The 14750-nt window shown below is 31.0% G+C and overlaps 2 protein-coding genes across 2 annotated transcripts; one reads left to right on the forward strand and one right to left on the reverse strand.

The window, feature by feature from the left end:
• The first annotated feature begins 5048 nt into the window (after positions 1-5048).
• Positions 5049-7626, forward strand: LOC132906342 (flexible cuticle protein 12-like). The gene is made up of 3 exons (XM_060958461.1): positions 5049-5200; positions 6117-6364; positions 6766-7626. The coding sequence occupies exons 1-3, from the start codon at positions 5192-5194 to the stop codon at positions 6824-6826; spliced, it is 318 nt and encodes a 105-aa protein (XP_060814444.1). The 5' UTR covers positions 5049-5191; the 3' UTR covers positions 6827-7626.
• A 976-nt stretch (positions 7627-8602) lies between these two features.
• Positions 8603-14626, reverse strand: LOC132906354 (anillin). The gene is given in 18 exon segments (XM_060958487.1): positions 8603-8720; positions 8781-8925; positions 9000-9222; positions 9295-9465; positions 9544-9800; positions 9889-10050; positions 10139-10391; positions 10491-10623; positions 10700-10902; positions 10992-11416; positions 11496-11595; positions 11678-11958; positions 12053-12590; positions 12822-13016; positions 13084-13262; positions 13568-13753; positions 13880-14006; positions 14374-14626. Coding segments are annotated over 18 exon segments (3714 nt in total). The 5' UTR covers positions 14398-14626; the 3' UTR covers positions 8603-8608.
• Between the last annotated feature and the right edge of the window lie 124 nt (positions 14627-14750).

The following is a 14750-nucleotide window of genomic DNA, read 5'->3' on the forward strand; positions in this document are numbered from 1 at the left end:
ATGAGAAATTCACCATAATAGATATTTATTCAGGTTCTTGTAACACGCAATGGAATATTTAAAGATTACGTAAAATCAAAGTTGTTTTATTGTATAGATTGCAACGAGATCAAGAAGAATGGATCGCGATTTCCGGTAGTGTCGTTATCTTCGCTTGATAAACTTCACAATTTGTATTTTACGCATTCAGACTTTTAATTGTGGACTTGAATTTATTTTAATTTGTTCAAATAAACTTACGATAGTTTCGAAACTTTATATACGAACTATTTCATGTATTTTCATTCTTTATATCGAAAACGAACAATCATGTTTAAAGTATATGTACAAATATATTCTTATTGGTTGACTACCGTTCAATTTAAATGCTTTATACACTTATTACCATATTAATTTCCTTAGATATGCAATTTACAGTCACACCTATTATTCCGATAAATGTTCCCTCACTCCTCTCATGTTTCCTGAAATCGATGACACAGGCATAAATCATCGATACTGCTAATAATTAATTGACAATGCTACTAAAAAAACATTTGGAAACATTACAATAGATTTATCTAACGATATGTAATTAATCCTTACTGAAATATGTACGGAATTTAAAAAATATCTGTTAATCTATTCATTAAACTTGATGAATAAGAATTCCATATTCATTACAAAAAATAAAATATATAAAATTAAACCAAAAGAAAACGAAAGAAAAAGATAAATTAACAATTTTGAAAGTATAATTCTGACAACATTAAAGTTCAATTTCTTTCTTAAGCAAACTGTAAAGTTGCATAAACGTCCGCAGTTTCTATATGGTCGTTTTCAATCCATTAATCATTCATATTCATTAATATTTTGGATGATATACAATCTAAAAATAAAAATTCAAAGGCAGATTTTACTACATATTATTTTTAAAGCAATAATATTGATTACTTTTTATTACTAGTTTCCTAACTATGTAATGATAAATTATTATTCAAAAAATTACACAAGAAAGTTATTTAATAAATCGATATACAATCTAAAAATAAAGATTCAAAGGCAGATTTTACTACATATTATTTTTAAAGCAATAATATTGATTACTTTTTATTACTAGTTTCCTAACTATGTAATGATAAATTATTATTTAAAAAATTACGCAAGAAAGTTATTTAATAAATCATTAATATTTATTTTATTATTGTTAAATTAAAATATCTTTAATGACGATACTTGTGCGCAAAAATTAAATTATACAAACGAATCTATATTTTCGAAAGGAGAATTAATAAAAAATAGATGATCATTACACGGAAATGCGTACAAGTAATGACTAAACTGACATTTCAATATCCTTATAACGATTTCACTTTCAGATGCTTCTCATTATGCCTCGAAGTCCCTTTGACCGTCTATTATGGCATCTACTTGAAATAACACGAACCGTCATTAAATGTGAAAACATAGTTAGCAACTACGTTTCATAAATTTTTAATTATGAATAAAAGACGTGCCAGTAACATTTTTATGCAATTATCAATACAAGCAAATATATTTTGTCCAAGAAAAAAAATTTATTGAACGTTAATCATTCAGAATGACGCGTACACTTGGCAAGAATTCTAATCGATCTGTATCGTCGAGGTACTGCATAATATTGATTGGAATTATTAGAAGTTAAATGCAATGCGATTTGAACTATTCAGATTGAATACAACAACAAAATAATTCAAATAAAGTTGAAATTAGATTCAAGCTTGTTCGCTTGAAATATAATTGGAAATTGATTTTCAAGCAAAAATCTTTGAACTTGAAAACTAAATTTATTTTGAAATTTAATAGAGAAGAATTCAGATAAAATGGAAATTATTTTTTATTAATTTTATTAACAAAAAACAATTTCTCTTTATTTATAATATTTGTAATTCAGTGTTAATGTACAATAAATTAAACATAGGTAAAACAAAATTTGTATGAGTAATTCTGAAAGAAAATACTGAATTAGTGACAATAGGTCATTTACCTGAAATCCTTTACGTTCAATCTTCCAACGCCCGTTAATATTATAATAGCAAATATAAAAAATTACATAACCGAAGAGATACCTAAGGAAAAGTGAAATGAAGAGGACAGTCGTATAAATTCCCGCATTCTCGATTTGGAATCTTAATAAAAAACTTACTTCGATGAGCATTCTATTCAAAATTGGCAAGGTCTCTAAAGTGACTTATGAATGAAGGCATATGTATATTTTTACTTTTCGAGGCGAAAACAGACGAAAGAGAGAGAATTGTATAATATGTATGATTTTCGATACACTGTAACATCCACGGAAGGAAAGGAAAGGGAAAAAGAAGTGAAGGGAAGGAGAGAAGACGCCTGGAGACGCGGTAGCCGGAGGCATCCTCCGTATCTTCTTCTGAAATGGCAAGGTCACCGGTAGTTACGTCACTAACTTTCCTCGGCTCTTCTCGGCGTTGTACGCGCGCCGAGAAAAGCAAATGTCACAATTACCAAGGACGCACGGCCGCGTGTACGTTGCCTCGAGGCTTCGACTTCGACGACCAAACGAGCTAGGGGGGTAGGTATTGGTTGGTTTGCAGATTCGGCTTTCACATTCGGTTGTAAAGCAACAGGTAGCCACGGTTTCTACGCCTTTGTCTATCCGATGAGTCTCCGGAGATCATCCGGGTTACGAAATCGCTAACATCTTGTGAGTTAGATGTTAAGACCGTTCCATATCTCCTCTTCAACGAAAAGAATAAAAAAGAAAAGCGTTACTATTACGAACGAGCCATTTTCAGCTTCTCGTAATATTGTTACGGTTTTTTTTAAACATTGATTAGCCCTTCCAGGACTAAATATTTTTTTCTGTAGTCTGTGAGAAAAATTGTTTCTTTATTAACTATAAATTTATTGGATGGCACGTTTATGATTCTTCGAGTTTCGATTATGCTTGTAATGGTACATCTTGCTGTGTACCGATATTTCGTGAACATCCCAGCTCAGTATTTGTTCAGAGGAGACCTGAATCTGTGTAAGAATCTCTTCAATAAATAATTCTGCATTTTGAAGAGAGAAAACTACTTCAAATTACATCGATACGAAATATCATGAATCATTATGGATTACAGAAGTCACAACCAAGAGACTACTTATTTAAATTATTAAAAAAAAGGAAACAGTCAATGAATCATAAGTACCGATAGCATAAAACCTGATCCAAAGTGATAGTATAGTAAATGATGGGATTTTATTCATCATTTTATTTTTATACTAGGAAATGAAAGATGTATGCTCAACGTAGTCAACTGGCACCATGATTGAACGATGAAGAATCTTCTTGTAATTAACACTTTATATTTCTATGTCAATAAAGTACAAGATAATTTTTGAATCCGACTATTCGACTATTTATAAAATTCTTAGTTGATAGACGTAAGTGTAGACGAATTTCTCGATTACCTATATTTCGTAGAGTTCAATTTACAAGGTAAGTGTTATTGTAATCTAAACATAGATGAACTTGACAAGACTCGACTCATATACTCTGTGTGAACAGGAACTATCGTTTTACTACACAGAGAAGCAAAAGGTCCTTGACATTGCTGACAAAGTTCCTTCAGTAAAGTCCAGTTCAAAGATACGTTTCATTGTAATATTTGAATGGCAGGGATAGCAGGTGCACAAATGCCATTTCAATCGAGAATAACCACTTGCCTAATGAACATGCAATCGGTTTCATTAAACAGTCACATCATTCAGAAATACGTTTTAATGTCAACATGTGAAAAAATCTTTTAGCATACTCTTTCGCTAATTTGCCATTTCCTAATCGAACGTTTATCGAGGAGATTCAATACCTGCAAAATTAAATTATTATTAAATGCAGATAATTTATTGCAAAGTAGATGATGTCTTAATGGTGTTATTCAGACAGATAATTTTCATATCAATAAATACTCTATGGATACTCTATGGATAATATCTTTTCTTTTCATTAGAAGAGAAAATATATTTTTACAGAAGAGGAAGATAAGTTCCTTGTGGAAAGAAACCTGCATTGGAGGAATAATAATATTTCACAATATTATAAAATAAAATTTCTTAGCATGAAATATAAGAAAATCTATTAAATTGATATTAAATCTATCTAATTAAAAACATTAGAATTACATTGAATTTTTACAACCGAAGGCTCACGACAAAAACGAGCCCTAGTGTGTAATCAGCAGTTAAACTCAGTATATAATAAGCCAACTATCTGACTATAAAATATATTCAGCTATATATTTATCATAGACCTTTTACCAGAAAAATTCTCCTCCTCACCAATTTTGACATCGTCCAACATCATTCCTCCCACATCAAACAATGTCATTTTTCTTTATCTACACCAACTATTTTCATGTAATGTAAAGATCACACCTATAATAGACAAAGACATCAGTCAAACGCGAAACATGCAAATAATACCTTACCAAACAACGTAGAAGCGAACAAGCTACGCTTTAACTCTACTCATAAACACGAATGTCTTTAACATGTTCTCTGCTACGTGGGTCAGTGGTAACCTATGATAATCATCAATAGTAAGCCTACGTATTTCCACTCCGTGAACAAATGTTTCCTTGATCTATTATTTAAACAATGTAAATAAAAAAAGAGAAACACAATTCAATGTGTTATCACTATTTCATTAATATTCACATACAATGACATAATTTCTAACGCCGCTTTTTGTCATCAGATACATTTTTTATTTGTCATGACGTACTTCGAGTATCATTTTGAATAAATAGAATAAATAAAAATATCTTTTCCTTATTACATTATGTTAACGTTCTCTTTTCTCATAATTCTCGATAATAATTTAGCTTCGACATTGTAAAACTCTTCTTATGCTTGTTTACAACTTCTATCGGGATATTCGACTTTCTTACAGCGCAAGAGCGTATTAACAAAGCCAAGAAACGCTTCTTCGGAGGAAAGACACTTGCACTGTTGCATCGCGAATGCATCTTAGCACCGTTAGGGGAGAGACTGATCCGCGAATCTCCGACAAGTCTAATGCCAGGTGGGGATGCAACACCCGTGATTTTCCGGCTATATAAAGGCAGATGCACCGTGGATCCTTGGTATCACGTATCGGTCGTTGTTTAAGGACGAAGGGACAGAAAAGTCCAGTTCGCACGAGAAAGTTCTTGCCATGAAGACGGTGGGTTGCTCATCTAGATACAAGAGGAAATCGTAACACGTTAGGCGTCGCTTGAATCCGTTCCGCGTTCTCTCGTTACAGATAGGGAGCAGCCGATGATTTCGGCCCCGCAGACTCCGAAATTTTTTTTTACGTAACAGTGAAAGTGAAGAGGACTGTGACATTTGTGCGTGTGGCGATGTTTCACGCACCGATGATTAATCGTAATTTCGCCGAGAGACGATAACGGGCCGTTGCGAATCTTGCTTGAAAAATAAGCTTCGAGTTCGGAACCGATTTACCTTAAAGTCGATTACATTTTCCATTGTGATACCGTAACCATATATTTTTTTCAATTATATTCTTCGCATGTGAGCATTGATATGATGTAACATCATCCATGTATTGATATAATTTATCCGTATTACGTTGTACGTAACACAATAAGGTAGTATCTTGAAACGTTAGACACTCTTCAGGATTTGTTGTTATAGTCTGGTTAATTCGAGTGGTAGAAGAAACCGTTGAAAAAGTCCGGGTTTGAATCGAGTCTCGACAGAACATGCCCAATCGACCGATTACATGCTGGTTACATAATAAAATCGTTGGAACGTCTTCTATGGCAGTGATGAGCCTCAAATTGAGTTGAGATGTACATTGGGTTTCAACATTCACGTTTTGTAACGTGACACGTAATTTTATAAAAATAACATTTAGCAAATCCGTTGTCGAATTGCGATGTATTTATGTCGAGTAATCGTATTAGAGTATTACAAACGATTAATTTGTAAATCTGGAAGAAGTAGAAGTTAATTTTTTTCCATACAATTCTGAATATACAATTATAAAAGAAAAATGGAATATTTTTGCAAAATAGAAATTAGTAACAGTTAAAAGGTAATGTTATTAAATCATTAAATAATCTTTATTTGTACAGATCCTCATCTTCGTGACAGCGATAGTGGGAGCTCTCGCTGCGCCCCAGTTGAATCCAAATGAAATCACTATAGTAAAGCAGGAGGAGCAAAACAATATTGGAGTAGGTGGATATCACTTTAGTTACGAACAGAGCGATGGCCAAAAGAGGGAAGAAACTGCGGAATTGAAAAACGAAGGTACTGACGATGAATCCCTTGATGTTACCGGTAGCTTCTCCTTCACAGCACCAGATGGTCACACTTATAGGTAAATATTCACAAAATTTACTGCATTTAATTATAATTAAATACTTATACAAAATTTGATATGTATTTTAATCGTTTCTATCAATAATAATGAAACATAAAGTATGAATTTACTATATAAATAATAAAAAAGGTAATATACATAGTCTTAAACAATATGAAAGGATTTCAAATGTTTTCAATTTTAAATGGTTTGAGGACATGTATGTGCGTCCTGGATCCTCTTGCATAATAATTTAACAACTAACGATATTAATAACATGCTAAGTTATAAGCTACAGATTTTAGACTTCTGTTTTGTAATTTCGTAATTTATCGTCAAATGTTACAATCAGAAAAATTACACCTTTCCGTTCTAATAGTAATAAAAAATATATCAAGAACATAATTATTTGATTAAAGGGTTGATTACACCGCTGACAAGGATGGATTCCACCCCACTATTAATCTCGTTTCGAAATAGGAAAACCTAAGAACTGAAGTTCCGCGCTATCCTTATCTAGGGCTTTCCGATCATCGACACAAGCTAGTATAAGTGTATTAAAGTAATCGTATACGTACCTTAAAATCACGTGGCACGCGATTCACTGTTCACAAGCGTGATCATTCTCGAAAGTATTGATCGTCGGTTCGAAGCAATCAGTTCATTTTCTTCAGCATTATGTACTTATCATTTATTTTTCATGTTTATCAACATTAAAATTATAATTTGAGATGACAATAACAGCGATCAAAGAGGACGCTCGAAATCGAATGAATGTTCGATGTTATAATGGAATTTGACAAAAGTTTTAAAAGAGGAGTGAATTTAAGAGAAAATTAATTTAGTATTAACATCACAAATTCTACAAAAAAAAATTGTATAGTATGTCAAAGGATATATGGTTAAGATAAAAAATAATCATTAAAATAATGCATGATCTAATTTCTGAAATAAAGAGTATAATAAGTAAAGAAATATCCGTACAAACGTTCGTTTGTATGATATAAATAGTTAGAACGGCAATGTATGTTCTGATTGCATTTGTGAAACGCGTGCCACTGTATAAACAAGTTATTTTAAATAGTTCTGAGGAACTATTGGTAAACATTTTGAACGAGAGGCGTTAGAAGTTCCATTCACGATCTATTTTGGAAGAGGCGACGACGAAGCGCTCATTTACACGTTTTAGAATTCGTGTGAAAATGAGTAACCTTTTTGTACCCTTACTGTATGTATGTAACAGAACACCAATTGCGCAAATAAATATATACACAAATTAACATGTACGAGTTATAACTTTGTCAATCTCCCTTTAAGAGTATTGAGTACATACAACGAGGTCAACTGATTCATTTACGACAATTTTCTTTTTGATACATACATAAACAAGCGATCAATTCTATAGATTTATAAAGAAGGATTTATGAAAAAAATTGTTCGATAATTTTTTATTTTAAATGATTAACGATGATAAAATGTAAACAAAATTTTTGTATAGGAAAATAAAAAATATAAAAAGTTTTCAAATACAAAATTTTTAAGCGATACTATGCTATACGTACAAAATGGTACGTACTTTGTGTTTACATATATGCGTATTTGACTATATATTTGTTAGTGGCTATATTAGTACACTGTTATTTTCTTATTTACAATATAAGAATTACGTTACATATCTAGTACTAAGATACATAATTAGAATTTTCAATAGGTTCAGATTGTAATATGATAGGTTGTAATCAGGTTTAATTTCATGATCATATTAATTCATTAGAACACATTATAAGAAATACGAAGCCACTTTAAATCATACATAATTTATAATATTTTAAAATTTTAATAAATAATTTTCAATTTTCATATTTTGTTTTGCAACTGCTTTTTGTACAAAATTTAATTTATTTTATTACAAGGAAAAACACTCCTTATATTTTTTGAGATTATTTATCTTAATGAAAAATATTTTACTACATTACTTATCAATAGCTATTTGATTGAAATTTTGCTGTTCTTATACTTTAAACTTTCTAATACTAAAAACTATTCGTATTACTAGTTTTTAGCAAAAATCTTTTTGTCATGATTTATCAAATTTATAATATGTAGCTTTGAAATACATATAGGTAAACTATCTTCAATCAAAATTTAATTGCGTCATTTAGTATACAAAAGTATATATTGCGTACAAACGTGTATACGCACAAGACGGATAAATAAGTGCACTTTGACACGCTACGATTTTTTAATATTTTTACTTATAAATTATTGCGATAATGTCAATGGCCCACCCCAAGCGTGTATCAGATTTAGTATTTTATTAAGTTTTGAGCACCATTCTAATCTATCTTCTTTTGTATCTGCTGATAAGAGATGCCTAAGAACAAGATTAATTAATTTTATTATTAATCAAATAAAATAACTGTAAAACATTTACCTAATTGTCGTTGTTGGACCATTTCTAACCATAACTAAACTATCAACATCTTCAGGTTCTGTAGCTCTTGTTGTTTCAAGCAAACAGGTATTAGGACGAGCACAAATATCTCGAGAAACTAATCCTACATTTGTTGTACTAACACCTATATAAAACAATGGAATATATATATTTAAGTCATATAATATACCATAGTGAATTAAAACAATGAAGAATTACTTTGTAAATCTAAGCTCCCAATGGGAGCCTTTTTCCGCTCATCATCAGGATATTTCCAATATGATAAAGTAGGACCTTTGAGCAAACACCATCTACGATGCCAAGCACCGAATCCAGATACATCTTCAAACATTGTAAGAAATCCTCTATGTTCAACTGCTACCGAAAGTTCACATGAAACATACATCTGTAATCGGCCTTCTAATGGAGATTGTGGCGGTACCTATAAAGCGTCAATTAATGAGATTTCCATCAAATAATTCCTACAAAATGAATAATTATTAATTGTACTTACTTTATTCAATGTGAATTGTTGTCGATGTATTTCTTTCAAACTAAAAATGACGTAACCAGATAGTTGAAAAGCTGGAGATCTAACAGCAGATGGCCCAGCTGGACTTTGCAAGCTGGGCATTACTAATCGACTTTCTTGTTTCAAAAATTTCTTTGGGGTCCTATTTGCCAACTGCAAGATATTTAAATTCTTAATCAAATATAAATATTCTTAATAAACTTTCATATATACACAAAAGCATATACTTACCTTTTTATTACAATTACTGCTACTATTACTACATCCATTACCACTATTAATATGATACTTGATTTCATGTGGTAAGATCTCTGGTTGTGTCTGTAATGAGTATATTTCAATAGTGATTTTAAAGTCATTATATAAATCATTTAGTTTCAATGTTGATGGAAATCGGAGACACGAATCACCAGGTTCTGCTACAACTACAGGCGTAACAACTACTTCTTCTAAATACCGCATCAAACAAACAAAGTGATAACACGTACCTAGAATTAAAAATTAAAGAAAATAGATCCACCTTTCTGGTGGAATCTAAATATGGCTTTTAATTTTATCTTTGAACATTCTACTTACTTGTACCCATATTACGAAAATAATCTCGTTTGAGAGGTAAAGTAATAGCAGAAACTGTTACAGAACCACTTTCTTGTATTTCGGGTGTAGAAGTAACAGGTTTTAAAGTACCTTCTACCTTCAACCGTTGAACTTCATTTAGAGCAGCTTGTCTTCTATGAGCTGTAATAGTAAACATATATTTTATGTTACTTACTTAGTTAATATAAAATTAATGAAAATATTTGTACAAAAATGGGTAGAACTGTACTGGCAACAAGTAACAATCTCTCTCCTTCAACCTGTTCCATGGAACCATTGAACTCCACAGTAGAAGTACATAAATTCAGTGCCTGACTAGCTTGACTAATAATTGTCTGCTGTTTGCATACTTCATCTAGTAATCGTTTCACTTTTTCTTCCACTAAAAGTGCTTCGGTTTTAGGATCAAATTGTGTTTCATCGGGAATAGTATTAGTTGATTCTTGTATCCTCGATATTATACGTACTGGTGTCTTTGGCGTCTAATATTATTTTAATAATTAATATTACATTTCAAGTTTGAAGATTTGAAAATTTTAATTCCAAATTTAAGAATTACTGCTTATATCCATTTAGCTTACTTGAGATTGTTGTCGTCTATAAAAACTGACACTGCGTAGTAACGGCTCACAATTGTCACCATCAACAATGTAAGACTCTGTCTTTTCAGGAGATGCTGGACGAACTCTTATTGTAGGTGAAAGATATGGTGATCTTAAAAAATGACAAATAATTTCAATTGTTAGAAACGTCAAAACACCAATATTTAGTTATCGTCTTTCTATCTTACCCTTCTTTATATTTGAAACCTGTTGAAGTCATTAATGGACTTTTACCACTCTTATTTACTTTAGGAGGAGTTGGTCCCTCCTCTGTATAAGAGCTATTATCATACCCTTCCTGTAGTGGAAGGCATTCATCTAAATACTCATCCATTTCATTCAACACTGAAATATCAGAAGTTGTACTATCTGGATTTGGGTCAATTGATCTCTGTAATTGTGTCATTAAAATATTACAATAATAAATATATACAACTTTACCATGTATTGCAAGTATTAATTTGAAATATTTATATATACCTTTTTCTTTAAGAAAGATTGCTCACTTACAACACGTAAAATACTTCTACCAAGACTAGTATTCATATCTCCACTTTCTTCTTCACTTTCAGTCTCACTTTCATTATCCTATATTAAATGTATAACAATTATACAAATCACATAAAATTTCTTATTACTATATTCATATTTTAAATAGTATCCTACCTCTACATAGTATTCAGCCTCTGTACTCGTTCCTGTACCACTTTTCTCATCTAAAGTAGCAGTCTCTGCTTCTGTATTGCTAACAGTATATTCTGTATCCGTTCCTATTTCTGCAGCACTTTCAATTTCGGAAAGATTAGGATAAAGATGTCCAGGTTTAGGTGGAGCAACTCGAATGCATTTAATATCAGACATTACTTTTGCTTGTTGTGTTGCTTTTGATGGAGTTCCTATAACTTTGAAATAGGAGAAATTAAAATGAACTACAAATAAAAGATATCAAAAATAGATAATATTGATATAAATAATTTATATCTTGTCTCTTACTCTGTGAATTATTATTTTGATTTAAAATTGACTTCTCATTAGAAAGATGCGATTGTAGAGGAGGTGGTGGAGGAGGTGGTATACCATAATCCTGCAAAAATAGTGCCAAACATATTCATTGCTTTTCGCTAGAAATACATTTAGAAACAATGTAAAATTAAATATCTACTTACAGGTGCAGGTGTTGGTTTTACTGGACAAACTGGAGAATTTTTAGGTGAATTTGATTTTCCCTCACTACTTTCACTTGTTCTTATGTATGAACCAGTAACTGCTTGTGCCATTTCTTTGTTTCTGTTAAAACGGGAACGTAGCATATCTAATTCACGCTGTCGTTCCAGATAAGTGTTATGTAAAATATTATTTTCTAGCTCTTGCGTATTTAAGCCTTGTTCAAATCTTTCTCGCTGAACATTAACGGTATTATTGGGAATATCAGCTTTAGGTCCTTTTGCTGTAACAAAGTCATCACATATGTGATAAAATTAATTTATTATTGCTGAATTACGATAATCTATATTTTTGTATAATTACTCTTTAATATCTACCTCCATTGTTGTTTGGATGCACTGTCGATGAATTACTCTTATCTTTTTCTTGTAACTTTTTTGGTGGTATAGACATAGCAAGAGGTGCCTTGGGTAATAATGGTGCTTCTCCTTTATTTTTCTCAAAAATTGCCATCCTCTCAGAAAGAGTCATTTGGGTAGGATCTCTCATCTTAGTTTCTGTGTTTTTAGATTCAAATAACGAAGCTTTGCTCAATACTGAACCTGGACTAGATTGAGCAGGACTCTTAGGAGAGCTACTATAACCAAATCTAGGGGTTACTCGATTACCATTTGTATTTGGTGTTGCATTTCTTGATGTTTTCTCTGGAGTATTAGAATTCTTGTTTTCAGTATGTTTTGATGAAATTTCTTTTTTATAATATTTTTCTCCACAATTTGTTGTAACGGCTTCTTGATTTTGTTGAAGTCGTTTAGGTGACGAACGCGAAGGACCCGCATCTTTTCCCTGAGAACAAGACTTATAGTCATATACAAGGCGAGTATCGCTTTGTGTACGACTAAAACCTTGAGCCTCCTGTAAATAGTATTTTAATCTAACAGATTCAACTACTTGCAATAGATTTTCACCTTTATCCCCAATACAATTGTTATATATAAGAAAAAGTAAAAAAGGTATAAGCTATACCACTTTTTTAGAGTGTACACATTGATTCACAGAAAACTTTCAAAAAGCTTTAGGCATATACAAGAAGTGAACTATCTATTAGATAGTAAAATTTGCTTATTATTAACAGAAATTACTTACTAATGTGTCCAATATAGTTTTATCCCACTTCAATTGTTTTGTACAATAAGATTCTTCTTTCTTATAATTACTACCTTTACTATTTCTATTTGCTTTACTATACCCACTTGTGCTTGGTTGTGGTTCTGATATAGATCTTACTTGCTCATTCAGTTTTGCTTGTATTCTTTCTACTTTATTATTTACTGGTTTGACCTATAAATGATTCACATTAACTACCAGTTGTCTAAAATATATAAATTAATATGGATAATTTATTTACCAAAGTTGGATGTGAAAGATCATCTTCCCAGTTATTAATTGTTGAAGCAAGAGCTGCTAATCTATCAAGTCTAGCTCCTCGTTTGGATGATTTCTGTTCAACAACTTCTTCTTCTTCCTCTGCATTAAATTTTTCTTCTGTTCTATGAATGGGAGAACTCAGTTTTCCACTACTGTCATCTGTCAAAAGAGAGAGAATATATTATGTGATATGATATTTTATAAATTGCACAAAAATACAATAATACGTCAATAAGCTAATACTAACATATAATTATTTATAATAACAGTATACTAATAGAATAAAATTAATTAAATATAAAATAAAATTAGAACAACTCTTTAACAAAACAATTGTGTTTACCATTCATACACAAACCATATGGAGTGAGATAAGTATACATATGTAGGTGAATATCAAAATAAAGTAGTGTTAGAAACCAGTTTAAACTGAGTTCTGTGTGGGTGTATACAATGTGACTTACCAGAATATAGTTTACCAAGTCTTTGTAACTTTGACTTCACATTGCAAAGTCCAATGTTTCTATTCTCTTTATTTATATGCTGATTACTTTCAGTTTTAGATATAGATTTTCGTGAAGACTTTGCTGGAGATGTGTTCTCTGTTGATATTTTGGCAGGAGACTTGGTTGGAGTCTTACTTTTAGTAACTTAAAATTTTTGATATTAAAAAATGTTATAAAAGAACTATTTATCAGCATTTTATTTTATTGTAAATATAAATAAATATTATCTATTATTATATATAAAAAGAATAATATATCAGATATTGGTACCTGTAGCCTGAACTAAAATAGCATTTGTATCTTTCAAAGGACTCCGTCTTTTCTTTACATCATGTCCAGCGTTTGATAGTTGAGTATCTAATTTTTCTCTCCTTGACCTAGCCCGCTCCAACATACGCTATATAATGAAATCAATTTACCTTTACTACAAAATATTGACGAAGATAAATCAGTGTTATTCATTTACTTCTTAATATTAATATTAGAACTTTTATTAGAATCATAAGACGTATTCAAAAATGTTTGTAAAGTTATTTAAAAAAAGAAACAAAAATTAATAAATAACAATATAAATAAAAAATTGACAAATATACATATATAAATAAAATATTAGAAAAAGATTATATTGATATACAAATAATATTGATAAAAATTTTAATTGACGAAAATAGTATTTAAATTATCAAACAGAGGTATTTTTTCAAATTCTATAAACACCTCCTACTGTTACAATTACGCATTACGATCAAATGAAAGTTCCATACCTGAGTGAAAGGGTCTATGTCCATTATATTAATTATGTGCTTAGTCGTAATGCTCTGTAATTAAAATTATATTGATAAATAAATATATTACATATTTAATGCCGACAAATTATCTTACAAGAAGGAGAATACACCCTTTATTCCGTACGTACGGGAATCACTTCCAATCACGATCATACAGGTTTGGACACTCCTATATTAAAAGCATAGATGAGAGCACGATGAGGACGTCCGCCGAGTGAAACCAAAAAGGATCAATATGATGACAACATCAGGAGCATTTTCTAGTAGTTCCCTAGTTACATCCTACATATGTTACGCATATTTGTATCACACATGCGCAGGATAACTCCCAACGTTGTCACCATATTGATTTT

Source organism: Bombus pascuorum, chromosome 1, assembly GCF_905332965.1.
Source record: "Bombus pascuorum chromosome 1, iyBomPasc1.1, whole genome shotgun sequence".
Taxonomy (NCBI): domain Eukaryota; kingdom Metazoa; phylum Arthropoda; class Insecta; order Hymenoptera; family Apidae; genus Bombus; species Bombus pascuorum.